Source organism: Pelodiscus sinensis, chromosome 22, assembly GCF_052426305.1.
Source record: "Pelodiscus sinensis isolate ZL-2025 chromosome 22, ASM5242630v1, whole genome shotgun sequence".
In the NCBI taxonomy this organism is placed as follows: Eukaryota; Metazoa; Chordata; order Testudines; family Trionychidae; genus Pelodiscus; species Pelodiscus sinensis.
Genome location: NC_143073.1, coordinates 574,313 through 600,938, shown reverse-complemented (window position 1 = coordinate 600,938; position 26,626 = coordinate 574,313). Strand labels below are relative to the sequence as shown.

At 61.2% G+C, this 26,626-nt stretch overlaps 1 protein-coding gene across 2 annotated transcripts in view; it reads left to right on the top strand.

Moving 5' to 3' along the window:
* Positions 1–25,847, top strand: part of NCSTN (nicastrin) — a 32,974-nt gene extending 7,127 nt beyond the window's left edge. For both annotated transcript variants that reach the window (XM_075908337.2, XM_075908336.2), the window contains 14 exons: positions 2,859–2,977; positions 4,907–5,052; positions 5,662–5,812; positions 8,260–8,369; positions 11,293–11,445; positions 14,464–14,568; positions 14,739–14,816; positions 16,962–17,131; positions 19,115–19,217; positions 19,448–19,543; positions 21,116–21,203; positions 21,321–21,475; positions 22,173–22,385; positions 25,193–25,847. In XM_075908337.2, the coding sequence (XP_075764452.1) occupies positions 2,859–2,977; positions 4,907–5,052; positions 5,662–5,812; positions 8,260–8,369; positions 11,293–11,445; positions 14,464–14,568; positions 14,739–14,816; positions 16,962–17,131; positions 19,115–19,217; positions 19,448–19,543; positions 21,116–21,203; positions 21,321–21,475; positions 22,173–22,385; positions 25,193–25,306 (1,801 nt within the window). In that variant the 3' untranslated portion in view covers positions 25,307–25,847. The remainder of the gene's footprint in view (positions 1–2,858; positions 2,978–4,906; positions 5,053–5,661; positions 5,813–8,259; positions 8,370–11,292; positions 11,446–14,463; positions 14,569–14,738; positions 14,817–16,961; positions 17,132–19,114; positions 19,218–19,447; positions 19,544–21,115; positions 21,204–21,320; positions 21,476–22,172; positions 22,386–25,192) is intronic.
* The last annotated feature ends 779 nt before the right edge of the window (positions 25,848–26,626 follow it).

Here is a 26,626-nt window from a genome sequence, read left to right as displayed (position 1 = left end):
GCTGCTGGGCTGGCGCACAGACCCCGTTGGGCTTCCGCGGCTCTGTCCCCGCTGCTGGGCTGGTGCACAGACTCCGTTGGGCTTCCGCGGCTCTGTCCCTGCTGCTGGGCTGGCGCACAGACCCCGTTGGGCTTCCGCGGCTCTGTCCCCGCTGCTGGGCTGGCGCACAGACCCCGTTGGGCTTCCGCGGCTCTGTCCCCGCTGCTGGGCCGGCGCACAGACCCCGTTGGGCTTCCGCGGCTCTGTCCCTGCTGCTGGGCCGGCGCACAGACCCCGTTGGGCTTCCGCGGCTCTGTCCCCGCTGCTGGGCCGGCGCACAGACCCCGTTGGGCTTCCGCGGCTCTGTCCCCGCTGCTGGGCTGGCGCACAGACCCCGTTGGGCTTCCGCGGCTCTGTCCCCGCTGCTGGGCTGGTGCACAGACTCCGTTGGGCTTCCGCGGCTCTGTCCCTGCTGCTGGGCTGGCGCACAGACCCCGTTGGGCTTCCGCGGCTCTGTCCCCGCTGCTGGGCTGGCGCACAGACCCCGTTGGGCTTCCGCGGCTCTGTCCCCGCTGCTGGGCCGGCGCACAGACCCCGTTGGGCTTCCGCGGCTCTGTCCCTGCTGCTGGGCCGGCGCACAGACCCCGTTGGGCTTCCGCGGCTCTGTCCCCGCTGCTGGGCTGGTGCACAGACCCCGTTGGGCTTCCGCGGCTCTGTCCCCGCTGCTGGGCTGGTGCACAGACCCCGTTGGGCTTCCGCGGCTCTGTCCCCGCTGCTGGGCCGGTGCACAGACCCCACTGGGCTTCCGCGGCTCTGTCCCCGCTGCTGGGCTGGTGCACAGACCCCGTTGGGCTTCCGCGGCTCTGTCCCCGCTGCTGGGCCGGTGCACAGACCCCGTTGGGCTTCCGCGGCTCTGTCCCCGCTGCTGGGCCGGTGCACAGACCCCGTTGGGCTTCCGCGGCTCTGTCCCCGCTGCTGGGCCGGTGCACAGACCCCGTTGGGCTTCCGCTGCTCTGTCCCCGCTGCTGGGCCGGTGCACAGACCCCGTTGGGCTTCCGCGGCTCTGTCCCCGCTGCTGGGCCGGTGCACAGACCCCGTTGGGCTTCCGCGGCTCTGTCCCCGCTGCTGGGCTGGTGCACAGACCCCATTGGGCTTCCGCGGCTCTGTCTCCGCTGCTGGGCTGGTGCACAGACCCCACTGGGCTTCCGCGGCTCTGTCCCCGCTGCTGGGCCGGTGCACAGACCCCATTGGGCTTCCGCGCCTCTGTCTCCGCTGCTGGGCTGGTGCACAGACCCCACTGGGCTTCCGCGGCTCTGTCCCCGCTGCTGGGCCGGTGCACAGACCCCATTGGGCTTCCGCGGCTCTGTCCCCGCTGCTGGGCCGGTGCACAGACCCCGTTGGGCTTCCGCGGCTCTGTCTCCGCTGCTGGGCTGGTGCACAGACCCCGTTGGGCTTCCGCGGCTCTGTCCCTGCTGCTGGGCTGGCGCACAGACCCCGTTGGGCTTCCGCGGCTCTGTCCCCGCTGCTGGGCTGGCGCACAGACCCCACTGGGCTTCCGCGGCTCTGTCCCCGCTGCTGGGCTGGCGCACAGACCCCGTTGGGCTTCCGCGGCTCTGTCCCCGCTGCTGGGCTGGTGCACAGACCCCACTGGGCTTCCGCGGCTCTGTCCCCGCTGCTGGGCCGGTGCACAGACCCCACTGGGCTTCCGCGGCTCTGTCCCCGCTGCTGGGCCGGTGCACAGACCCCATTGGGCTTCTGCGGCTCTGTCCCCGCTGCTGGGCTGGTGCACAGACCCCATTGGGCTTCCGCGGCTCTGTCCCCGCTGCTGGGCCGGTGCACAGACCCCGTTGGGCTTCCGCGGCTCTGTCCCCGCTGCTGGGCTGGTGCACAGACCCCATTGGGCTTCCGCGGCTCTGTCTCCGCTGCTGGGCTGGTGCACAGACCCCACTGGGCTTCCGCGGCTCTGTCCCCGCTGCTGGGCCGGTGCACAGACCCCATTGGGCTTCCGCTGCTCTGTCCCCGCTGCTGGGCTGGTGCACAGACCCCACTGGGCTTCCGCGGCTCTGTCTCCGCTGCTGGGCTGGTGCACAGACCCCGTTGGGCTTCCGCGGCTCTGTCCCCGCTGCTGGGCTGGTGCACAGACCCCACTGGGCTTCCGCGGCTCTGTCCCCGCTGCTGGGCCGGTGCACAGACCCCATTGGGCTTCCGCGGCTCTGTCCCCGCTGCTGGGCTGGTGCACAGACCCCACTGGGCTTCCGCGGCTCTGTCCCCGCTGCTGGGCTGGTGCACAGACCCCACTGGGCTTCCGCGGCTCTGTCCCCGCTGCTGGGCCGGTGCACAGACCCCGTTGGGCTTCCGCGGCTCTGTCCCCGCTGCTGGGCTGGTGCACAGACCCCGTTGGGCTTCCGCGGCTCTGTCCCCGCTGCTGGGCCGGGCCGGCATGCAGACCCCCTTGGTCTGCCAGCACTCACGGGCTGCCCCCCCCCACTCTCATGGCCCTGCTACTGAGCACCTGGCCCCGCTACCACCAGCCTTGCCTTTCGCGGGACGCTCAGCTGCAGTCCTGCCAGACCACCGATACTGCTGGGCAAGAGAGTCCCGGTGCAGGGGAGTGCAGCCTGTATTTGTACTTGTCAGCCTCTCTCTAGACAGCTTAGTAGATGGCCCAGGATTCCCGGGTTCGCTCCTGGCTCTGCGAGTGACGCCGGGACTGGTCCCCCATCTGTGGGACACAAGTCGCTCACAGGGGAGTAGTGGAGATTATGGAATGGCTTTTTCTTTGGGATACTTTTCCTGCTGCATGTGCTTAATCTTGCTCTGTGGTACGATTTCCCTGGGACTCTGGGGGGAGGCTGTTTCACCCACCTTCTCTGTTCCAGGGAGCTGATGCTGCGGCTGAAGGGAACATCGCGAGTTTCTGGGCTGGCTGTGGCCATCTCCAAACCCAGCCCCCCACGAGGATTCTCCCCTGGCTTACAATGCCCAAACGATGGATTTGGTAAGGCAACGTGAACCCCTTGGTTTGGCTCGGGATGTGGGGGTCAGAGCAGGAAGGTTTTGCAAAAGACTGACAACCTGCAGCTCGACACTGGCTGTGGGGAGTGTTGCTTAACAGTTAGGCAGCTTAACAATCTGTAGCAGGATCCAGTTTCTGCTGGAATTGTGTTCGATCTCATAGGGTTGGGTTGGGGTCATTAGTCTTGGGGGGGAGGAGGGGGAGTGCCTGGCTCTGGGGGAGGGAGGAGACGTTAAGTTGGGGGGGCTGGCTCGGGGGGGGGGGAGGCATTAGAGCAGGAGGGGCGGCTCTGGAGGAGCGGAGGGAGATTGGGTTAGAACAGAGGTATGGGGGTTTCTGGCTCTGGGGGAGAGGAGGGGAATATTTTGTTAACTTTTTGGGAGGGTTTATTTATTCCCAGATAAAAGCACAAATTGTATATTTTATATTAATAAATGTCAATTTTATGCAACTGTGTGAATAATTATATGTTTATGCAAAATCTCAAACTTACAAAGTATCTGAAATTTTCACAGAAGCTTGTTCTATTTGATTAATCCCAGTCTATGCCTGTTTTTATTGCAACAAATTAAGTTGCGTATCATATACAAAATTTAAAAGTATCTTAAATTTATATTTAAATTAAAAAATATTTTATATGGGCAAATAATAATTTTACACGTCAAATTATTGTATTCTATTAAAGCAAGGTCTGAGAAATGATCAAATATACCTAAAACGCAATCTATAATAATAAATAATTACAACTTTCCGATAGAAGTACATTTTCTTTGGGGGCCCTGAAAGCGATCCGTTTTCGTTTGTGCGGCCCTCAGTAGGCTTCGAGTTTGACGTGCCTGCTCGAGACAGGGATGTCAGTGCTTCACTAAGGAGTTTCTTCCCTGCGGTACGCAGACCGACCTGGTCTCTGCAGTTGGTCTTTTAGATGAGGGGTAAACTCAATCTGACCATCTGTGCTCACTGAAAGGTCTTGGGGCTCTATTTGCGGCATTGCACTGTTCATCTCAGTGTCCTGGCCAAATTCCCACGCTCTGAATCCCATTCTACCTCCCTGCAGACTCAATTGGGTATTCACGTCACTGGCTGGTCACTACCTGCCCAAACCCACTGCTCTGTGCAGCTAACCCAGGGCTGTGTTCCACCTCAGAGGTGGCTGCAGTTTGGTGGTGGCAGAAGGAATTGCTATGCTGTGTGTAGATTGCCCAAACTGCTTTGCAGTGAAAGGTGCTGTATGAACTAGGCATGTTAAAATGTGGGTAATTGTGTGAATGTGTAACCACTGAAAAACAGGTACCTGCCTTTGGCTCCCAGGAGTCGGTACACATGGGGGCTGGCTTTTAAGCAGGCTCCCTGTGCATACTGACTCCTGCCTGCCACCCTGCGCTGCTCCTCTGATACAGGAGCAGGGCAGGAGCCTGTGTGTAACCGCGAATGTTAACTGATAGGCCAGGCTTATGGATGAACTGTTCACATGTTTCTACAGTCACATCCCTAGTATGAACACACAGTTAGTTGGTTCGTTGGCGTTCATCATCCCCTCACCTTCATGCTGTTCGCACAGCACGTCGGTGCTGCAGTGATTGGCGCTTATTGAATACTTTGGGGTGCTTCCAGCGCACGAGGCGCTCAGGAAACGATGCGTCTCTTTCAAAGTGCAGTGTTCTCTGTGCACCTTGCGTTCTCTCAGTATGTGCTCCTGCCAGCCTCTTGGCACGGGATGGCTATCGCTCATTCTCTTCACCTGGCAGCGCTCTGTCTCTCCTGCGGCCACGGACTCCAGCGCGCTCTGTTTCTCAGCTGGGTTCTTAGCCTGCAGTGGCTCTCTCTGTGCCTGCGGCCGCTTGCTCAGCAGGCCTTGCCTTTCCCGGTCTCTGCTCTTCCCCAGTGACTGGATCCGCCCATGTCTCGCAGGTGTCTATGACAGTGATTACGGCCCTCAGTACGCTCACTGCAACTGGACTGTGTGGAACCCTCTCGGGAATGGGCTTTCTTACGAGGATTTCCATTTCCCCATCTTTCTGCTTGAAGATGCCAATGAGACTCAAGTTATTAAGCAGGTACCGTGCCTTAGCACCTGCAGAGGGGAGCCTGGCTGTGCCCCTTGGGTTGGGAACCGTGTTCTTCCACGCTAGCGTACGCTGATCTGAGGTGCCAGCTTCCTGGCTGAGTAACCTTTTGGAGGCGGTTTGGGGAAACAGGCAGATTCTTTGCACGTAAGAGTAATGTCTGGAGCAGGTGAAAAGTCTTCACCTGAGAGGGCAGATGGGGTAAATAATCTATGCCGTGCCTCATACCCATCTGAAAGGGGGGTGGGTCTGGCATGCACCCACCTGTGGGAAGTGCTTTGAGATCTTCAGGTGGAAGGTGCTATGAAAGGGAAGACTCTAACCTGGAGAGACCTAGGTCTCTGCCTGTATTATTTTCCGAGGGTGGCACACCAGGGCATCGGCATTGTACATGCAGTGGGAGCAGGTGCTTGCAGTCCAGATGGACAAGATAAAGAGTGGGAGGAGAGGAAAGGATAAGTAGGGGAAGTGAAATGACTTGCCTGAGGTCACACCGTGAGTCAGTAGCGGGACTGGGACTAAACCCAGGTCTCCTAAGTCCCAGCCCTGTCTCTCCCGCACTGTTCTAAAGAGCAAGGTGTTGATTTCTGTTTGTCTCAGTGCTACCAAGACCATAATCTCCCTCGGAACGGCTCGGGCCCGGAGTACCCTTTGTGTGCCATGCAGCTGTTTGCCCACATGCACGCCGTCACCAACACGGTGACCTGTATGAGACGCAATTCCATCCAGAGCACCTTCAGCCTCAGCCCAGGTGAGTGCTGTCCTAGCAGGGGGCGGGAGAACTGGTGGGGCTGTTAATAGCTGACACCGCCCAGCCCAGGTGGGTGCTGTCCTAGCCGGGGGTGGGAGAACTGGTGGGGCTGTTAATAGCTGACACCGCCCAGCCCAGGTGGGTGCTGTCCTAGCCGGGGGCGGGAGAACTGGTGGGGCTGTTAATAGCTGACACCGCCCAGCCCAGGTGGGTGCTGTCCTAGCCGGGGGCGGGAGAACTGGTGGGGCTGTTAATAGCTGACACCGCCCAGCCCAGGTGGGTGCTGTCCTAGCCGGGGGCGGGAGAACTGGTGGGGCTGTTAATAGCTGACACTGTCCAGCCCAGGTGGGTGCTGTCCTAGCAGGGGGCGGGAGAACTGGTGGGGCTGTTAATAGCTGACACGGCCCAGCCCAGGTGGGTGCTGTCCTAGCAGGGGGCGGGAGAACTGGTGGGGCCGTTAATAGCTGACCCAGCTCAGGTGAGTGCTGTCCTAGCAGGGGGCGGGAGAACTGGTGGGGCTGTTAATAGCTGACACCGCCCAGCCCAGGTGGGTGCTGTCCTAGCAGGGGGCGGGAGAACTGGTGGGGCCGTTAATAGCTGACCCAGCCCAGGTGGGTGCTGTCCTAGCAGGGGGCGGGAGAACTGGTGGGGCCGTTAATAGCTGACCCAGCCCAGCCCAGGTGGGTGCTGTCCTAGCAGGGGGCGGGAGAACTGGTGGGGCCGTTAATAGCTGACACCGCCCAGGTGGGTGCTGTCCTAGCAGGGGGCGGGAGAACTGGTGGGGCCGTTAATAGCTGACACCGCCCAGCCCAGGTGGGTGCTGTCCTAGCAGGGGGCGGGAGAACTGGTGGGGCTGTTAATAGCTGACACCGCCCAGCCCAGGTGGGTGCTGTCCTAGCAGGGGGCGGGAGAACTGGTGGGGCCGTTAATAGCTGACACCGCCCAGCCCAGGTGGGTGCTGTCCTAGCAGGGGGCGGGAGAACTGGTGGGGCTGTTAATAGCTGACACCGCCCAGCCCAGGTGGGTGCTGTCCTAGCCGGGGGCGGGAGAACTGGTGGGGCTGTTAATAGCTGACACCGCCCAGCCCAGGTGGGTGCTCTCCTAGCCGGGGGCGGGAGAACTGGTGGGGCTGTTAATAGCTGACACCACCCAGCCCAGGTGGGTGCTGTCCTAGCAGGGGGCGGGAGAACTGGTGGGGCCGTTAATAGCTGACACGGCCCAGCCCAGGTGGGTGCTGTCCTAGCAGGGGGCGGGAGAACTGGTGGGGCCGTTAATAGCTGACACCGCCCAGCCCAGGTGGGTGCTCTCCTAGCAGGGGGCGGGAGAACTGGTGGGGCCGTTAATAGCTGACACCGCCCAGCCCAGGTGGGTGCTGTCCTAGCAGGGGGTGGGAGAACTGGTGGGGCCGTTAATAGCTGACACCGCCCAGCCCAGGTGGGTGCTGTCCTAGCCGGGGGTGGGAGAACTGGTGGGGCTGTTAATAGCTGACACCGCCCAGCCCAGGTGGGTGCTGTCCTAGCCGGGGGTGGGAGAACTGGTGGGGCCGTTAATAGCTGACACCGCCCAGCCCAGGTGGGTGCTGTCCTAGCAGGGGGCGGGAGAACTGGTGGGGCCGTTAATAGCTGACACCGCCCAGCCCAGGTGGGTGCTGTCCTAGCAGGGGGTGGGAGAACTGGTGGGGCTGTTAATAGCTGACCCAGCCCAGCCCAGGGCCGCTCTGACCTGTCGCCTGGAGGGGGATCTGTGGTCACAGCGGGTGCTATGATGAAGGCCACATCCAAGCCAAAGCGCTGCCTGCCGGGACCAGTGGTGGCACAGATGACGCTTCCGAGCTAAAGGCGAGGGTGGCTGCATCTGGCCCTAGCAAACTGCCCGCTTGGCCCGGGCTTGAGGAAAGCGGTTCTGTCTTTAATGAATGGTTGGGAATCCCTTCTTGGCTGTGGGTTTGGAGCGATGGGCTGGCCTCCGTCCCAGTGCGAAGCCCAAGACCCTGCCAGCCCGTTGAGACTCCAGTGTGCAAAACACAAGAGCAATGTGCCGTGCTTTGCCTGCATCAGACGCCTGTGACACCAGCTTCCCCCTCAGCCTTTTCAGTGTGAACTGTTTACAGTTAAAGCAACGAGAGCCCTGGAGGCCAGAGGGCCATAGAACGTCCCTGAGGCGGGCAGGTGGGGGAGAAGGGGCGTCCTGCCTGCAAAGTGCCCTGCTCGAACGCAGCTGTTTGGGGCTGTGCGGTGACCAGACAAAGCGGCAGGGGAGCAGTGAACACCTGGGGTCAAAGTGACGCCCCTGGGACTGATGTCGTTGGTGTCAGAGAGGCCAGGGTTTCTCCCAGGATCACCGGAAGGGGGCTTAGTGCTGTAGCTGGCCAAAGAATAGCTTCAGTTCCTTGTTCTTTGGTACTGCCAGAGTTCCTGCTCTTGAGCCGTAATGTTTCTGCTTCCTAGAAGTTGTCTGCGACCCCCTGTCTGATTCTAATGTGTGGAGCACCCTGAAACCCATCAACGCCTCCAGGAAAATGGACCCTGCGGATGAAGTCGTCATTGTTGCTACTCGAGTAGGTGGTCATGCCTGTCCTTCCTGTGGTCCTCCTGCCTGTAACCCAGGTCCCCTGGCTGACTAGCCGTGGCTGGCATTATCCCCGTGGCCACCAACCCGTGGATTGCGATCAACTGGTCGATTGTGAGGCCTCGACCAGTCGATCGCGAGGCTTTTGGGCACCGCCACCCCTGAGAAGCCCCACTACCTACCTCTAGTGTAGTGCCGGCTTCCCGTGGGGTGGGCGGAAGTCCTGCCTGAAGCCCGCGTCACTTCCGGGGGTTCTGGAGGTGCGCTGGCTGCTCCCCTCCCACAGCTCTGATGCATGCTGGGGGAGGGAGTGTCGGCCCTGGAGGAGGAGTGCGGAGGCTTCCCTGCGCCGCCGGCGCCAGAGGGGTGAGTTGAGCGCAGGGGTTTCCCTGCGCCGCAGGAGCGGGGGTCGGCCCCAGGGTTTGACTGCGCTGCGGGAGGGGAGGGGGTTGGCTGGGCTGGGCCGCGTCACGTCACAGGAGGGGGGTTTGGCCCCGGGGCAGGCACCCGCGGGGTTGGCCATGTTGTGGGGGGGGTTGGCCAGGCCGCGTTGCGGGAGGGGGGGGGTTGGCCCCGGGGCAGGCATGTGCTGGCTTCCCTCGGGGGGGGGGGAGAATCCTGGGAGGAGGCAGATGCAGGGGTCTCTCTGCTGCCACTGGCACCCTGTCCCCGGCTGCAGAACCCTGTCCTCTGCCCTCCCAGCACCCTGTCCCCTCTCCTCTGCCCCCAGCTGCAGAACCCTGGCCTCTGCCCTCACAGCACCCTGTTCCCTCTCCCCTGCCCCCAGCTGCAGAACCCTGTCCTCTGCCCTCCCAGCACCCTGTCCCCTCTCCCCTGTCCCCGGCTACAGAACTCTGTCCCCCGTGGCACCCTGCCCCCAGCTGCAGAACCCTGTCCTCTGCCCTCCCAGCACCCTGTCCCCTCTCCCCTGCCCCCAGCTGCAGAACCCTGTCCTCTGCACTCCCAGCACCCTGTTCCCTCTCCCGGGCCCCCAGCTGCAGAACCCTGTCCTCTGCCCTCCCAGCACCCTGTCCCCTCTCCCCTGCCCCCAGCTGCAGAACCCTGTCCTCTGCCCTCCCAGCACCCTGTTCCCTCTCCCCTGCCCCCAGCTGCAGAACCCTGTCCTCTGCCCTCCCAGCACCCTGTCCCCTCTCCCCTGTCCCCGGCTACAGAACTCTGTCCTCTGCCCTCCCAGCACCCTGTCCCCTCTCCCCTGTCCCCGGCTACAGAACTCTGTCCCCCCTGGCACCCTGTCCCCAGCTGCAGAACCCTGTCCTCTGCCCTCCCAGCACCCTGTCCCCTCTCCCCTGCCCCCAGCTGCAGAACTCTGTCCCCACAAAAGGTATAATTATAAATGCTTCATTTTAGATTTAAATAGCATGAATAAAAACCAGACCATTTATTTCATCACTATAAACACGTGATTTTAATTTTATATAGCGCATAATTTAAAAGCAAACTCTTTATCCGAGTGAGTAAGTAAGGGCTGGGGATAGCAAGTGATGGACAGGAGGAGAATAGAGAGGGCGGGGCTTCAAGGAAGGGGCGGGGCGGTAGATCTTCGCCTGTTCTGAGATTTAAAAAGCGATCTTCGGTGTAAAACGGTTGGAGACCACTGCATTATCCTGTAGTAGGGGCCAGTGGTGATTGTGGCAGCTGGGAACATCGGTGCTGCTGGGTTTGATTTCTGGATCTGCCTCTGACTTGCTGTGTGCTCCAGGGCAAGCCACTCACGTGGGGATACACGTGCCTCCCTCTCACACATCGTACCGTGTAGGCTGAATGGCTTCTAAGATGCTTTGAGATACTGGGGTCTCGTGCACTGCAGGCCTTCTGCTCCTAGATCGATAGAGCCTGAGGCCGACAGACCCACCGGTCTGTGTACTTGGTGTCCTGTGTAATACAGGGCATGACACTTCACCCGTTTCCCCTGTCTCGGGGCCCATAACTTCTTTGGCTAAAGCATACCTTCCAGAACGGCAAGCAGCCTGGGTCTGGCTTTCGGGAGATGGAGACGCCACCGCTTCCCTGGGGAGTGTGCGCCAGTGTCCTCGCTGTTAAACATCTCGACTAGGAGTTTGTCTGGCTGTGGGATCTCTTTCTGCCTTTTGCTGTTAGGTGAAGAGCCCTTTGTGACCCAGGGTTCCCCTCCAAGGCAGTTATACCCTCAGATCACCATCAGGTTACTGTGGCGTCCCAAAACAAATCCGCTCTGGTCTAGCAGGTTCTTTAAAGAAGGAATATTGTTACATGGATCTTCATAAGTAAATGAGGTCACATTAATGAATCCTGGCTCTTCTGTGGGGGTTTTAGCCATGGACCTCAAAGCATTTTACCAAGGTGAACGAGCCTAATTTTACCCAGGGAGGTGAGTAGGACTGAGTCACACAGGTAACTTGACCAGGGCTTCACCATGAGTCAGTGTCAGAGTTGAGACTAGCACTTAAGTCTCCTTGTTCCCAGCCTGGTGACTCATCCCCTGGGCCACCCGAAAGTTGGTACATTCCCTGGTTTGCCACCCCTACAGATGACAGAGTGGAACGAGTGGGGCTATCAAGTTTAATGGCCACATTCTAGCCCCTAGTGTGCCCCAGTTGACCCATCAGTACACCTCCGGCTGTGCGCACTGCTGGCTTGAGAGCCAGGCCGGGACAAGCATGCGCTGCAGGCGGGATTGAGACGCATGGCAGAGCTGGGGGAGAGCCGCAGGACCGCTGTAGGTCTGGGAGCAGTATGTTCAGATTCATAGCAGAGCAGGCTTGTTCCGTGGCTCGCAGGTGGATTGAGTTTGGGGGTGAGGGTTCTGCCGTGGTCTTGCCCAGTCGGGTTTGCTCGTTCTTCAGTGCGCCAGAGCCTCTGGATTCGTTCTCTCTATGTCGCACGAGTGTCACGCCTCCTGCTTGCGCTTGCAGATCGACAGCCATTCTTTCTTCTGGAACGTAGCCCCCGGGGCGGAGAGTGCCGTCTCCTCTTTCGTGGCCCACTTGGCGGCTGCCGAAGCTCTCCATAAAGTGCCAGATGCTCTGACGCTGCCCAGGAACATCATGTTTACCTTCTTCCAAGGGGTAAGACTTTCCTCCCCCCCCCCCCCCTCCTGTGCACTGTGCCCATTGGGAGACCTGTCCGTCCGCACCGGCCTGTTGCTGAGCTAGAGGTCCCTGCCCCACAACGAGGAGTGAGGCAGAGGACATGGAGTCCCTCTGAAGGGGACGTGCTCAGGAGCTGCTGACAGGTGGGGCCTGCTCTCCCCAGCAGCGGAGGGAGCAGAAGAGGCTCTCGACCCTGCTAGAGAGCTGTCTCCCCTTGCGGAGTCTGTCTCGCGACCCCCCACGTTCCAGCTCACTTGGCACGGCCTGGCCCTGCGCACGTCACAGCGCGCACGCACGGGGTCACTTTGCCTTAGAATTACACAGCGCGGGAGCTGGAAGGTAAACACCAAACTTGCCTTGCAGCGCGGAGGCCTGGTTGGACCTCGTCCGACACCATCTGGGGCCCAGCATCCCCGGGGCACTCCCAGGCTAGAGCATTTGTGGGGAGAAGCCAGGGCCCCGAACTCAGCAGCTCCTCCCCTGCCCTCCAGAGCGTCTGCAGTGCCACGATAGGCTACTTAGGGAGGAGGTAGGGTGGCTGCAGAGCCCCATGGAGGCAGGGGCCGGGAGCGCAGGCCGATGGCTGCGTGGCTTGGTGCGCTCCCATGGGGCTGTGCTCCTGGCCCTCTGCCACCGGGCTCCGCTGCTTCCTGGCCTCTTCCCCCCAGGCTCCCCTCGGCCAACCCTGGCCCCACTCCTGTTGCTAGAGCAGAGCCCCGCAGCCGACAGCAGCAGAGGGGCACAGTGGCTCCCCTGATCCAGCAAATTCCCTGGATCAGGACGAGTCAGGTCCCAAGGGTGCCAGCCCAGGGAGGTACAACCTGTGTGCAGACAAGTCACTGTCTGAAGTGGTGGTTTGCACCCACCTCGCTGGGGCTTCATGGAGCCTGGTCTAGCACTAGACACGCATCTGGATGTGCTGATGTGCCCTTGGGAGAGTGGCGTGTGCCTGCGGGGAAGAGCTGCACGGGGGGAGGGGGCACATACCACGGGGAAGAGCTGCGCAGGGGGAGGGGGGCGCGGACCGCAGGGACGAGCTCCAGGGAGGGGGCGCGTACCACAGGGAAGAGCTCCGGGGCAGGGGTGGGGGGGTGCGTACCACAGGGAAGAGCTCTGGGGCGGGGGTGCGTACCACAGGGAAGAGCTCTGGGGAGGGGGCGCGTACCACAGGGAAGAGCTCTGGGGCGGGGCTGGGGGGGTATGTACCACAGGGAAGAGCTCTGGGGAGGGGGCGCGTACCACAGGGAAGAGCTCCGGGGCGGGGGGGGTGGGGGGGTACGTACCACAGGGAAGAGCTCTGGGGAGGGCGGTGCGTACCACGGGGAAGAGCTCTGGGGAGGGTGGTGTGTACCATGAGGAAAAGCTCCGGGGAGGGGGGCGCGTACCGCAGGGAAGAGTTCTGTGGGGGGGGGCAGGGCGGGGAGGGGGGTGCGTACCACGGGGAAGAGCTCCAGCAGGGGGACGCGTACTGCGAGGGTGGGGAGGGGGGGCGCGTACTACAGGGGAAGAGCTCTGGGGAGGGGGGTGCGTACCACGGGGAAGAGCTCTGGGGAGGGGGCGCGTACCACGGGGAAGAGCTCTGGGGAGGGGGGCGTGTACCACGGGGAAGAGCTCTGGGGAGGGGGGCGTGTACCACGGGGAAGAGCTCTGGGGCGGGGGGGGGCGCGTACCACGGGGAAGAGCTCTGGGGCGGGGGGCGTGTACCACGGGGAAGAGCTCTGGGGCGGGGGGGCGTACCACGGGGAAGAGCTCTGGGGCGGGGGCGCGTACCACGGGGAAGAGCTCTGGGGCGGGGGCGTGTACCGCGGGGAAGAGCTCTGGGGCGGGGGCGTGTACCGCGGGGAAGAGCTCTGGGGCAGGGGCGCGTACCACGGGGAAGAGCTCCAGCGGGAGGGCATGTACCACGGGGAAGAGCTCTGGGGCGGGGGCGTGTACCATGGGGAAGAGCTCCGGCGGGAGGGCGCGTACCGCGGGGTGAGAACCTCTGGCCTGGAGCGCGTCCCCCTTGGCTCTCCCTAGTCCCTTGTACTGGCGTGAGTCCCAGGCTCTCCCAGGTACCTCTAGCCTGGCCGGACGGGGCAGTGAGTCTCGTGCCCGGTCAGTGACTCCCAGGCGCGGGCGAGCTGTCTGCAGCGCGATGGGCTCCTGCCTGAGAGCGCGCGCTGGCACCGGGGGCGGCTGTGTTAAGCCAGCGTAGGCTCGTGGGGGAAGGAGGCTGATGGTGAGCAGCTGATGTTCCCCTCCAGGCATCTGCAGCCGCCTCCTTTGTGGAGCTCTGGTGTGCGGGGCCATGTGACCCCCGCGGGGGGCTGCAGTCAGCCCTTCTCTGAGAGCTGCTCTGGGATCCCTGCGGGGGCGGCGGGCAGGCACTGTGATGTGCGGAGGCTGGCGGGGCTTGGTGCCCAGGCATCTCCCGTTGACGGTGAGGGAGGCACATGGAGCCAGCGCGAGTTATCCCTGATTCCGGAGCAAGTGGCCGAGCGAGCGGATCCGGCTCGTTCCGCAGGAGCAGCGCCCTGGGGAGCGGACCCTCTCCCGCGCAGAGATGTAGAAGGAAGACTGGTGGGAAGTGCCACGGTGGCCAGGCCCCTTAGGCACTCCTGGCTCTGTGGGCTCAAGGCACTTACCTGCACCCTGAGGTGCCTCAGTACCCTCGTCAGCAGGCCCGTGGAGCCTGTTCACACCCAGTTTATGCCGCTAAGTCCCAGTGGCCGTCAGTGCTCGCCAAGAGCAGAGGTGGGTGGAGACGCCCCGGGCTCTGCTGGAAGTCGCTAGCCGCTCTCTGGCTGCTGCTGTCGGCCGGCCCTGCCCTCGGGCCCTTTATCCCCCACTCAGAACCAGACAACGCGGTTTTTATGGGGAGGGGCGGCTCTGGAGCCTCCACCAAATGGCAACATTTGCAGACACGTGAGGACAGAGGCTAGTTGGAGAGTGTCCCCCCGCTGGTGAACTATCAAATGCCCGCGGCTCACGGATGCTCTCGTTCCGTCACAGGAGACCTTTGATTACATCGGCAGCTCCCGCATGGTCTACGACATGGAAAGAAACAAGTTTCCCGTCCGCCTGGAGAACATTCACTCCTTCCTGGAGCTGAGTCAGGTGCCGGTTCGGTTCTCTCCCCAGCCAGCCCTTCCCCGTGGCCTCTTGGTGGCTGCCCTGCGGTGGTCGCTCTAGCTCCCACTCAGTCTCGTCCCGGGGGGGCGGGAGTCGGTGGCTTCCCTCTGCACCCCGCCAGGCAGGGCGCTGACAGGCGGCTCGCTCTCTGGCAGGTGGCGCTGCGGAACTCCTCTGCCCTGTGGGTGCACACGGACCCCGTCTCTGGAAGGAACGAGTCTGTTCGGCCGCAGGTAACGGAACGCTCCACGCCCGCGCCTGTGTTCCCAGCTGCACACGGAGGCCCAAGGGGAAGCCAGTTCCTCCGGGCGGGGGAGCACCCCTCCTCATCCGAGCAGCACAGCGGCTTCTGTGGGCTGAGGCGGCCGGGGTACGGCTCCCTCCGTCCATTGACTCTGCTGACCTCTTGGCCTATTGCTAGTCTCGGGGGAAGGGGGGGAGTCGCTCTCCATAGGTGCTTCAGTGTCCGACCAGCGGTTTTCAGACTACCGGCCATGCCCCAGCACTGGTTGGGGGGCGGGATATCGGGCCCTGGCGCTCGAAGCTGCAGGGTGCTCAGGTGAGCAGCGGGGGCGCTAAGGCAGCTCCCTGCCTGGCCTGGCCCCACAGACTGCGCTGCACCCAGGAGCGGCCGCCAGCAGCCCCAGCTCCTAGGGGGACAGGCCCGCGCACTGCCTCTGCCCTGAGCAGTAACCCTGCACTCCCACCGGCTGGGAGCCTGCTGAGTGCGGCCTGGCCTGCGGGGACAGGAGAGACAGAGAGCTGCCTTAGTCCCCTGCTGCCTGGGAGCCGCCCCTCCTGCTCCAGCCCTGACCCCCTCACAGCTCTGATCCTCAGCACCCCCCTCTCCCCGGGGCACGCACCAGTCCAATTCTGTTGGTCGTAGCGTCAGCGATTTTCTTCAGCGGGTCACGAGAAGGAACGTTTGTTTGCAAACCCCCGTGCTGGATATTGAACAGCACCCTGGTGTGAGGAGCCCCTGGGCTGCAGCCCTCTGGGCCAAGCGAGCAGGGCTGCAGACCTGTGTCTGAGCCCCTGGGCCGGCTTCTCTGACCCCGAGCTGCAGCCGTCTGAGCCGAGCGAGCAGCGCTGCAGACCTGTGTCTGAGCCCCTGGGCCGGCTTCTCTGACCCGGAGCTGCAGCCCTCTTGGCCGAGCGAGCAGCGCTGCAGACCTGTGTCTGAGCCCCTGGGCCGGCTTCTCTGACCCGGAGCTGCAGCCCTCTGGGCCGAGCGAGCAGCGCTGCAGACCTGTGTCTGAGCCCCTGGGCCGGCTTCTCTGACCCCGAGCTGCAGCCCTCTGGGCCGAGCGAGCAGCGCTGCAGACCTGTGTCTGAGCCCCTGGGCCGGCTTCTCTGACCCGGAGCTGCAGCCCTCTGGGCCGAGCGAGCAGCGCTGCAGACCTGTGTCTGAGCCCCTGGGCCAGCTTCTCTGACCCGGAGCTGCAGCCCTCTGGGCCGAGCGAGCAGCGCTGCAGACCTGTGTCTGAGCCCCTGGGCCGGCTTCTCTGACCCGGAGCTGCAGCTCTCTGGGCCGAGCGAGCAGCGCTGCAGACCTGTGTCTGAGCCCCTTGGCCGGCTTCTCTGACCCGGAGCTGCAGCCCTCTGGGCCGAGCGAGCAGGGCTGCAGACCTGTGTCTGAGCCCCTGGGCCGGCTTCTCTGACCCGGAGCTGCAGCCCTCTGGGCCGAGCGAGCAGCGCTGCAGACCTGTGTCTGAGCCCCTGGGCCGGCTTCTCTGACCCGGAGCTGCAGCCCTCTGGGCCGAGCGAGCAGCGCTGCAGACCTGTGTCTGAGCCCCTGGGCCAGCTTCTCTGACCCCGAGCTGCAGCCCTCTGGGCCGAGCGAGCAGCGCTGCAGACCTGTGTCTGAGCCCCTGGGCCGGCTTCTCTGACCCGAAGCTGCAGCCCTCTGGGCTGAGCGAGCAGCGCTGCAGACCTGTCTGAGCCCCTGGGCCGGCTTCTCTGACCCGGAGCTGCAGCCGTCTGAGCCGAGCGAGCAGGGCTGCAGACTTGTGCAGCAGCTCAGGCAGAGTGAAAAGTCCTGTCTCCGTGGCCAGCAGGCGGGAACTGACCGAGCCAGAGTGAAGCTGCACACTGCTCAGACCGTAGGGCGAAAAGTGCCCGGAGACCTTTCCCGGTCACGAGCGGCCAGGACCTTGTTTCCCCTCCTCGTATCTCTGCGCTCCCAGCTCACTGACTTGGCGGGACCCTCTGAGTCACTGCTACTCCTGCAGCACTTGGGTTCTCCCCCCAGCGCTGACCTTGGGTAGCGTGAGACCCCAGCCCGAAGTGGTTCAGCTCCCGGCCGTGAGCGCCAGCTGTGCCTAAGGACTGTGATGTAAGCGGCAGCGCGCTCCTGACTCCTCTCGCTCCCCTTGCAGGTCAGAGCCCTGGTGGAAACGCTGCTCAACAGCAGCCTGGGTGTGAACGTGACGCTGCAGGAGGTGTCACAGTCGCAGCCCCTCCCGCCTTCTTCCTTCCAGCGCTTTCTGAGGGCCAGGCCCATCCCTGGGGCGGTGCTGGCTGATCATCGCGCCGCCTTCCAGAACCGGTACGGGGAGCAGCGCCCTCTCCTGTGCGTCCGGGGCGGGTGTGAGGGCGGCAGGCGGGGTCAGCTGGGATGTGATTTCTTCCCGCCTGGGTTTAAACTGCAGGAGCAAAACAAGTTCTCAGTGTGGGCTTAACGGTGCTGCAAACTGCAGGCTGGCCAGTGTTCCCCGCAAGCTGAGCGCTTGGGCTGCCACCCAGGAAAGATTGAAATGATTAGCATGGGCTCCCACAGCCAGCGGCGTGTCTACTGTGGTGCACGTCCACACATGCCTTGGTGCATAAAACAAAATGTATTCTGTAATATTACTGCTAGCCACAGCAGTTACCCTGCATCACGCCGCCCGTGTGGCATGAGGCCAGACTCACTTGCTCATCAGCCTCTGTGCTGAAACTGCCAAGGCTCTGGGCTAGACGGTCTGGCAGCTCTCGGGTTCTTCTGCCTCCTGTTTGCTAGGAACTGGACTTGGGCTCTCCCTCTGCCTTCCCATCGCCCAGCCACGGTGCCCCGCTCAGCGGGAGTGCGGAATGTGCGCGAGAGAAGGGCCGTGCGAGGCACGGAACAGGGCAGGAACCCCAGCGGCTTGTAGCCCGAGTAGTCTGGCTTCCAGACCCTCGAACGGCAGGTCTCCTGGTGGTAGCCAAAGTGAGGCACCCTGCAGAGCAGAGCCAGGATTCCTGGCCAGCGGAGGCAGCCTGGCCCATGCCCTGCTGACCTAAGGAGTCCTGGGACGCTTTGCATTTTCCAGTACCCACCCAAATGCCTGACGCCCTCTGGTCCATCATAAAAGGAATGGCGGGGGGGGGGGGGGGTTCATCACAGCCAGCACCTGCCCCCAGGTGGCTGGAGCCTTCCTCACTGCGGGGTTAGCGGCGCGCGCAAAGCCTAGCAAACCTGCCCGCGGAACTATTGCGGGGCAGGTACCGGCGCCACGGGCCGAACGACGCATTTCCAGCGGTAGCCAGCAGAGGGCAGCCCAGCCCCCGGAACAGTGGGTGGATGGAGGGCAGAGGGTGGGGGGAGCAGCCACGTGCCATGTAATTGACCAGGCGCGACATAATCATCCTGACAAGCGAAAGAAATCCAGTTTTGTACAGAAACGCTCCCTGCAGCTGGCTGGGAGCCAGAGGTGAGCAAATGGCAGCTGAGCGTGCCGGGCCTCATCTGCTCCTCCCGAAGCTGCTGTGTTCTAATCGAGCAGCGGCAGGGCCCCGGGCAGGGGGCGGCTCTTCCCTTCACCCCACCTGACCCCCTCGTAGATGTCCCATGAGCCTCCTCTCCCGGGGCGCTGGGGGATGGAGGGGCGGGGCGGCTCTTGCCCATCCTGTCTTTCCAGGTTGCCGCTCTCCCCGGTGCACCCCACTTCTCCTGGCCTGTGGAGCAGCCCCGCGCTGGGTGCTGGCGAGGCTTGGAGCGGAGGGCAGTGCGTCTCGTCCCTCCAGCTCTCGCTCTCGGGAATCGCTGTCAGCATTCCCATCCAGCCTGGAAGCACAGACCATCGTGCTGGGCTTCTCGCCCAAGCCTCCGTTCAGCTGGGCATTGCTGCTGCAGATTTCTTGATGCGAGTCTCCCAGCATTCGTTCATTTGGAACCTCTCGGACCTTTGGGTGCAGGGGAGTCGGTGGGCCTGGCTGGGAGAAAGGAACTGGGAATCGGCACTTCTGGGTTCTGGTCCCATGAACGTGTTGTGGCCTCGTGGATCATTTCCCCACTCCGAGCCTCAGTTTCTCCAGCCACGTAACGGATGGAGAAACTGAGGCACCGGACACTGCGGTTTAATCGCAGCTTGTCAATTGCATTCAACTCCTCAGATGGTAGAAGTGGTGCCAGGCCCAAAGACCTTTGCAAAGCCTCGTTAAATCGTTTAAGGAGTGCGTGGGAGGCCAGCTCTGGCAGGGGACTGCTCCCAATGTCTGCTTCATTGAGTTCCATGCCCTGTGGCTTCTTTCCGCACCTTCCCCAGCCCCGTTTCCCTTGCTCTTTCAGATATTACCAGAGTGTGTACGACACAGCGGAGAACATCCTGATGCGGTATCCCGAGGGGCTTAGCCCCGAGGAGACTCTGGACTACGTCACGGACACAGCTCAGGTCTCTGTCCATTGCACGCAGGGCGGGTGGAGCCTGGGGATCCGCCTCTGGGTGGCAGGTTCGCTGCCCATTCCTGGGGCCTGGGGGCTTTCTGCTGCGCCGGTGGCATCAGGCGCTCAGATCCGAGTGTGGTAAATGCTTTGATGGATGTGTGAGGAATGGCCGGCTCTCCTTCCCTGTTGTGCTGGGCCTGCCTGTCTTGATTAACACAGAGCCCTCTTCCCTTGCAGTCCCTGGCAGAAGTAGCCACAGTGGTCGCCCGTGCCCTGTACCAGCTTGCGGGGGGAACCGGCAACACTTCTGCTATTCAGGCGGATCCAAGAACGGTACGAGCAGATGGGATCCTCTCCTTGGCATGCATGCTGAGCTCTCACAGTTCCCTTCTGTCTCTGTTTGTGTGTTTACACATCATGCTGGCCTGTCTGTCTCTCGGGGTGCCTGCCTCCCCTGCTGTAGCTGAACGACTAGCACTTTACCCTCTCTGGTGCCTCCCAGCAGCTCCCGGCGTCGTAGGCGTTAAGCTGAACAAGAGCAATACTCACCCTTGGCGTGCAGAGTCCCCGCCGGGAAGCGGGGGGCGCGGCTGTGCAGATGCATCACGCGAGGTCAGGCAAGAAGTCCGTGGCCACGAGGGGGACAGAACCTGGAACAGAGTCCTGACTCCCAGCCCTGCACTTTTAGCTGCTAGATTGGGGTGGGCCCTGCTGCTCCCCTGCCCTCAGGCCAAGTAAGGCCTGGGGGTGGGGGAGCGCGTGAAGCCGCCTCCCGCCCTGCCAGGAGCATGTGGCACTTTGAAGCACCACGTGCTGCTCGCAGGGTGGGGGGAGTGTGGAGGAGGCGCCGTGCGCTCCCCCGTCTGCAGGCCAATCAGGACCTGGGGGGTGGGGGAGCGCGTGAAGCCGCCTCCCGCCCTGCCAGGAGCATGTGGCACTTTGAAGCACCGCGCGCTGCTCGCAGGGTGGGGGGAGTGTGGAGGAGGCGCCGTGCGCTCCCCCGTCTGCAGGCCAATCAGGGCCTGGGGGGAGGGGGAGCTGTGTGAAGCTTCCTTCCCCCTGCCCCAGCCCACCCGTGGCACTTGCTCCTGGCAGAGTGGGAGGAGACTTCCTGCGCTCCCCAGGCCCTGATTGGCCTGAGGGTGGGGGAGCATGCCAAGCCTCTTCCAGGGCATGGGTGCCTAGTGGGAAGGGGGGACAAAGGGGCTCCCCTACCTCCAAACCACTCATAGTCTGGGGGTGGGGGAGCCCCATCCCTTCCTGTTTAGGCCCCGCCCCTTCTGGGGTGGCCTGAGGCTACTTCAAAAATTTTTGAAGTGGTCCTGGCCAAAAATGATTGCCCACCCCGACTAGATCATAGAAATGTAGGACTGGAAGGGACCTTGACAGGTCATCTTGTCCAGTCCCCTGCGCTGAGGCAGGGCTAAGTATCAGCTAGGCCATCCCTGACAGGTGTGTGTCTGTCCTGTTCTTAAAAACACCCGGAGAAACCTACAGCCTGCCCAGGTAACGTGTCCCAGTGCTTGGCTGTGCCGACAGTTCACAGGTTTTCCTAATGTCTAAGCTAAACCTGCTTTGCTGTGATGTAAGCCCGTTGCTTCGTGTCCTGTCCTGGGGAAAGAGAACGTGTCGCTTTTTTCTAGCAACCTTCTACACGCTTGGTCTTCTCTTCTCCAGACTGAACACCCCAGTTCTCTGGCTTCCCTCGTGGGTCGTTTTCTAGACCTTTCCTCATTTGTGGTGGTGTCTTCTGGACTTTCACTTGTATGTCCACATCTTTTCCCAAGTGGGGTGCCCAGCCCTGGGCACAGCTCTCCAGCTGGGGCCTGTCAATTCTGACGTCCTTCCCGCTGAAGGCAGACACCACTCTTGCCTGGGATGAGCCTGTTCCCATCTCCCTTTCAGGTCTCCCGAATGCTCTATGGATTTCTGATCAAAACCAACAACTCCTGGTTCCAGTCCATCATTAAACAAGACCTGAAAGGACTCCTGGGTAAGCCGGGCGTGGGAAGAATTCTGGGCTAGTTCCCATGTCCCCTGGGAGCTTTCTAAAGCCCCGTGGCCCTGGCTTTCCTCCTCCCTGCCAACCCTGTCTGCTCGCACTCTCCAGGTGATGAGCCCCCCCAGCACTACATTGCGGTTTCCTACCCGGTGAACACCACCCAGCTAGTGCAGTTCGTTCTGGCCAACCTCACGGGCACGGTGGTCAATTTCACCAAGGAGGAATGCCTGAACCCCGAAAGAGCGCCCGGCGCCGACAAGGAAGTAAGTTGCTGGGGAGCAGAATGAGGGTGGGGTGGGAGCTTCACGGACGTCCCTGCGCGCAATTGGGCTCGTTCCGTCTCTCTGAAGAACGCAGGGTGGGAAAGTCTCCTCCTGTCCTGAGCGAGACGTGGGGAGAGGAAGGACGTTCCTGTGCCCGAGGCGGGAGACATGTCGGAGGGGAGTGCTCCTTGAAAGCAGCACAGCGGGGGGGCAGCTTGGGTCCAGACTCCACACAGACAGCACAGGCGCTGGCAGTGCGGGCATCCAGTCCGAGGGGGGTGCCAGCTCTGAGAGCGTCCGGTCCTTCGCTCTGTGGCCAGACCGTGTCTCTAGCTCCTGCCGAGACCTTGGCCACGGGTGGGCATCAGAGATCTCGTGAGGCCGTTGACAGGAGCCTGTCCCGAGGTGCTGGATAAACTAGCTTGTGAACTACGTTCTGCCAATAAACATTCCCCTGCAGTTTCAGCTGGACCCAGGGCTGTTACTGCCAGGCCTTAGCTGTTGTACATTGTTGCTGTGTGTGGTTAAACAGCATCCATGCTCCGCCTTAGAGGTGGTCGCTTCTCAGCAGTGGGTGAAGCAAATGCATGTTGGCAGTGTAATCAGCAAAGCCTGTTACGATCCAGAACAAGTGAAGTTTCCGGGGGAGGGGGATGCTGTACGGTTCTGTTCTTACTTCCCTGTGTTCTCTCGGCAGATGTACGATTACACCTGGGTGCAGGGCTCCAGGGAGCCAAACTCAACGTCGCGAGTGCCCTTCTGCGTCCAGTCAACTGTCCACCTGACCAAGGCCCTCTCTCCTGCCTTCGAGCTGAAGGAGTGGGGCTCCACAGAGTACTCCACGTGGACAGAGAGCCGCTGGAAGGACATCCGCGCCCGCATATTTCTCGTGGCCAGCAAGGAGTTGGAGGTGAGTCGTTGTGTTTAGAGCCTCATCAAGACGATGCTGGGAATAGATGCCAAGGCGCCATGCTGACTTCAGTGTCTCTGGGCAAGCTTTGAAACATATGCTGGGACCAGGTTTCATGACACCTTCTGCCAGCTTCCTGTCAAATCTCTCCCCAGCTGAGCAGGCCTGGGCTTGCTCAACTCTTGGGATAACCTCTACAGAAGGCCGGGGTGTGCTCCTCCTCACCTCCCCCTCAGTCATTTCTGAACCTGTAGCCTGATCCCGAGTTTGCTCCAGTTTGGGTGAATAAAGGACCTTGGACACTTGGCAAGGTAGAAGGCAAAATTCTATAGTCTGGCAAAATTCCACAAGGGTAATTCCATTCAGTTCCCCAAAGATCCCCGTGTGGTTTAGCTAGGCACCGTATTCGTCTTCAGTTTCTCCCCAAACAGCTGGGGCGAGGTGCTCTGAAACTGCTCTGAGCTCCCTCCCAGCTTGAGCTGAAGGGGGTGCTGTGTGTTGGATTAGGCGCGTAAAATGCTTTGGGATCCTCAGGGCTGATGGGGCCCTGTAGAAATTGCAGAGTGTTCTGTCGGCCTCAGCAGGCGTCCTCAGGGCTCTGATCACTCAGCGATTCTGTCCTTCCCTGAGTTCTTCTTCCTTTTCAAAACACGGTTCTAGCCCCGGTGGGGACGGAAGGCCTTCGAATCGTGCGGTAAGTGACAATGAAGTGCATCCCTTGGAACTGTAGGCAGCCTGAAAAAACAAACCTGCGACATGCTAGTGGGACTTCGAATTCTGATGTTGCCGTTAACTCCGCATTCATTCTGTGTGATGCTGTACCAAGGCTCTGTCGTGCTGGTGCACAAAGAAGGAGAAGCCAGACGTCACTGCTGAGCGCCTGTTTTTGCAGTTTAGTTTGGGCCGCCAAATTGGGAGGCAGCTTCCTCTTAGCAGAACGTAAAGCCAGGTCAGGGTTTGGTCGGGCCAAGACAATGGGGTGTGCCTGCAATGGCATTGCTTTTCATAAAACCAGTTGGCTGGCTGGGGGCACCCCTTCATCTGGGACTGCTCCAGCCCGGGCCTCCCAGCTCCCTCCCCCCATTGGTACAGGGGTGTTCCAGCTATTCCCCTTCATCAGGGAGCAAGGGGCCAGTGCCCAGTTGGCTGGGAAGTGCAGGGGGCAGATGAACGTGGACTCGCCCCAGCCCACAGGCTGAACCCCTCCCCTGGCTGCGCCCTCTGCGGCTGCCGCAGCCATGGAGAGGCTCTTCTCACCTGGCCCCAAGCGGCTGCAATGACAGAGGGCTGGGGCTGTCCCGTCGTCCGTCCCCGTCCCCCGTCAGCCTGCATCTGAACCCTCCTCCCCAGCCCTGCCCCACGTCAGCGATTCAAATGAAGCCTGGGCATTCTCATTTCATTTTAAAAAGCCAGTTGCGTTAAGGACCCGAGCAGCACCAAGTGCGTCTCCTAGGAAGGAAACGGGCTCCAAGGCAAATCGGTCTGGTACCAAGCGAACACAACTCACCTGTTTGTTACACGATTGCTAGTCAGGTTCACAACATTCTTGGCGCCAGCTTCCAGTGACTACATTGCTGTTAAGCCCCAGCCACAGAAGGGTTAAGGTTGAGATCCCCTTCCAGCTGTGGGGCTCCCGTGGGGCTCTCTGGTTGGCTGTTGGTGATGTCATGCCCGTTTGTAACCACCTGAGAATGCACAGCCTGACCTGTGTGACAGCAGCAAGTGGCCCTGGGGCCGGGCGTGCATGTCGGGGCAATTGCTGGGCTGCTAGGGTTGTAAGCAACCACCCACTGAGTGAGTATCACAGCATTGTCGCTCTTAACTCCACCCGGGGCAAAAATAGCTCCCTGCCTCCGCCTTTAAATACCCAGGCAAGACCCGCAGAGCTAGCCAAGTGAGCAAGCTAACGAACTGGGTTCACTGTTCTACAAAGGCGCCTTTATGACCCCGCAACAGTGTAAAGGAGCCTTGAAATGGGCGTTAGCTGTAGCCATGTACTCAGCAGTCGTGGGGATCAATGAATCAGGCCTGGTGACTCCAAAGAGCAGCCCGTTATGAGACCTTAGGAATGGATAAAAAGCTCAGCAAGGGCAAAGAGTTGATGCTCAGTAGTTGGTGTTGAGCTGTTGGAATGAAGAACAAATAAACGGATCAGTTAACTTCTCTGCTTTCTTAAGAAGGTGTCCGATGAGAGAGGAAATACGTGTATAAATAACAAATGACAGAGAGGTGGATAGGGAACGTCTGCTCTCCGTGTCTCAGGAATAAGGAGACGTTCAATGAAATGAAAATGCATCAGATTCAAAATTAAAGAAAGGGGAAAAAATTCACACGGCACTTAGACTGTGGAACTCTCTGCTACTGGACGTTGTGGAGTTGAAGAACTTGGCGGGATTCAGAGGGGGACTGAGGTGTCTGAGGATGCTAGTTAATGCAAACATACATTTTGGAAGAGCTAGTGACCTTCACGCTTGGAGCTTAAACTAACCTGTAACTCTGAGGTACTGAAAGAAAAGCGAACGTGGGGAGCAGTTTATCCACGTCTACCTAATGCAAGGCCTGGACTTGCTTCTCTGACGCCAAGTGCCTGCCGCTGTCAGTTGAGATACAGAAGGCTGGATGGACCCTGCAGGGTTCGGCCTGAAATTCCTTCCTCCCTCTCGATTTAGATGGCAAGCCATTGGGCAGAGGCCATCTCTGTCCTGGGGGCCACAGCAGGAGCGTGGTGGGCTCTGCATCCGGTGTGAGCGCGTTGCTCTGCGCTCGTAACCGCGCCATCACGTGTTTCCTTTCTTGTCCCCATGTAGATCATCACGTTGGTCGTGGGCATCGCCATCTTGGTCCTCTCGCTCCTCGCAACCTACTTCATCAATGCCAAAGCGCACGTGCTGTTCAGCAGCCCTGGGGACGTGGCTTACTGAGCGCGTCCGGCGGGCTCACGAGCCCCCGCTTGGATTACAGCTCCTCTGACTCACGCTGCACGGCAGATGCTGGAACGTGCCTCTGCCGTGACGGGGATCGCGCTGTGATTTCCAAGGGTGAGCCCGAGAGCCAGGCCTGAAACAGAAGACGCTCCCCCAGAAACCTGTGTTGACCAAGTCCTCAAGAAATCATGTTGCTTAGACGTTTACCAGGCCTCTGAGGCTTTGTCCTTCCGTTTGGACAGGTCAGTACTGGGTACTGCCATGGCTGCTTCCCGAGAGAAGGCCTCTCCGGACATACTTGGACTGCAGATTTCTTTGCTCTCTCAGAATCCCGGTTGTCCCGCACTTAACTGGACTGGCTGAGGAATTGTCTGACAGCTGCTGTGAATTGGTGCAAACTACAGTATGGGCAAGGGAAGGGGAAGTGAACAAATAATTAGATGTAAAAGCTCCTTTTTTAATGGTGCAATATTGGGGGGAGGGTGGGGTTGTACATATATAAATAGCTTGGTTTAATTAAAACCCCCACTACATGCTCCTGCTGCCTTTCTCCATTGCTGCGTCTTAGGGGCCAGGGATTGTGGGCCTGCAGTCCCTTGGCCATTGCCACGTCTGCTCTTGGGGAAATGGAGCTTGTCAGATCTTACTTCTCACCATGGCGCGTTTCTCTGTGTGGTCAGTAGGCCGGAGGAGGAGAGCGAGCCGGGCCCGCAGATTGGGCTGTGAATTGTTCCCCTGGTCTGTTTAAAAAGTCTGCCTTGCGGGGCGGGGGTGTCTGCTGCTCTGTTTACAGCGCCCAGGGCAAAGGGCCCCCATCGTGGATAGCCCCGGGCGCGCTCACCAAAACATGGCTAGTAGTGAGCACTCTCCACGCTGGCCTCAGCACCTGCCGGGCCTGAGCGCTCGTTGGCGGCAGTGCGGGCTGGGGAGGGCAGGAGAAGCCGCCGCTCCAGTGGTGCTGGGTTATCAGAAATTCCTCTTGTCCTTCAGCAGCCTGGATTTAAGGGAAATGGTGTTGCTGTCCCCAGTGGCCCGCTCAGATCTGGGTCAAGGAGCAACTCTCAGCAAGTGGAGCTGGTCAGCTCCACCCCAAACCCCTTAAGCCTCCGTAAGGAGCAAGGTGTGGTCCTGCGGCAGCCTCCGGAAGGGTCCCCAGCTCTGTTCTCCAGTGGAGTCTGGGACGGGACGTGCTGTGCGATCCCCCTGCCTCCCTTGGGCCGGGGAGCTGGTCCCCCCCACACGCCTTGCTGGCAGGACACCGGGCCTGAGACGCTTCCTTTGCTCGCTTGCTGGCCTGGCCGCCGATCAGGGGCCCCT